Raw genomic sequence first — 1,317 nt, forward strand, 5'->3', positions numbered from 1 at the left:
GTAGCTTTGCGCGTAAATCCACAACAAACAATGATGCATAGGCGGCTGCTGAGATCGCCTACCCCTTAGATTGCCACTGTTTCACATATTCCAAATTACAGTAAAGCGAACTGTAATCGGGTGAACGTAAAAACATTAGATAATTCTACATATAGTGTACGTGGTTTGGTGAATATGGTGAAGTTATGCTGGTTCAGAGAGAGGTATCTAGATTTTACTTTGTGTGCCTAATGGAGGAGAGATGAGTTTATGTATTGCATTCCACGATTAACATGATTTTCTGTATTCATATTTGATGGACAATTTCAAGACCTAAATTAATCCAAAAGTGGTTGCTTCCCACCATCTTCCGGGGACTCTAAATGCAGTGGTCAGCTTCCCCCGATATGCTGACACTAAATCCCTATTGAACTTCCCTGAATGAAACTCTGGAACTTCCACTGAAAGGGTGTCGGGTGTCTTGTTAGGTAATATATATATTTTTTTATCCAAGATAATTTCTTATTGTCATGAATGTAACGTCTACAAACATAATTGTCCACCGCTGGGACAGCGGTAAGTCTACTGATTTACAACGTTAAAATCAGAGGTTCGATTCCACTCGGTGGCCACAGCAGATAGACCGATGCGGCTTTGCTATAGGAAAAACTAACTAACAGAATTAAATCATCTTTTTTTTCATATAATTACGTTATTTCATCTAGGAAACTAACTGGAAATGAGTAAATATTTTTATAAATTTATTTTGAACTTTAGTATGAAATAATAATGTTCTAGATTGCAGCCTTCATAAATAATATATATATATATATCATTCTTGTTTATAACGAATGCTTTTATTTAACGTACAGTTACAAATACAAGAAACACAAAAACAAACAAACTCTAGCAATAAAGTGTAAGGGCGATTAAGATGCGTTACACCACGAGTCTTACTCGAGTCAGTGCTTAATGATAGCGAGGTTAAAAAAAAGGAAAAACTCACCGATTTCGTCACTTCTGCTGCCATTCTGAGGAAAGTAAGACTAGTGTGGTCATTCATGTCAGTTGTGTAGGCTCGGTTAGTTACTCTGAACTCACCTTCCACTGCCCAGCTTCCTAAAGAAACCATACAGTGAAAATCTATATAAAGAGCCATTATCAAAGTCTGACATCATTATTTGATTTACATAAATAAATACACCTGAATTCTCATCTTCGAGCCTGTTGGAAGTACTATTGAGAGAATGAAGATGGAGAAAAGACCAACAGGCTTAGTTTAACGTGGGTGAAGTAGTCCATAACACTGTGTTCTGGTAGGTATTTGATTCAATAACA

The 1,317-nt window shown here is 36.5% G+C and overlaps 1 protein-coding gene across 1 annotated transcript in view; it reads right to left on the minus strand.

The window, feature by feature from the left end:
• LOC106457373 (very low-density lipoprotein receptor-like) overlaps positions 1 to 1,092 on the minus strand; it is a 14,835-nt gene extending 13,743 nt beyond the window's left edge. Inside the window, exon 1 of the mRNA XM_013916783.2 lies at positions 986 to 1,092. Coding sequence (XP_013772237.2) covers positions 986 to 1,042 — 57 coding nt within the window. The 5' untranslated portion in view covers positions 1,043 to 1,092. The remainder of the gene's footprint in view (positions 1 to 985) is intronic.
• Positions 1,093 to 1,317: the final 225 nt, after the last annotated feature.

This window comes from Limulus polyphemus, unplaced genomic scaffold (assembly GCF_000517525.1).
Source record: "Limulus polyphemus unplaced genomic scaffold, Limulus_polyphemus-2.1.2 Scaffold322, whole genome shotgun sequence".
NCBI lineage: Eukaryota > Metazoa > Arthropoda > Merostomata > Xiphosura > Limulidae > Limulus > Limulus polyphemus.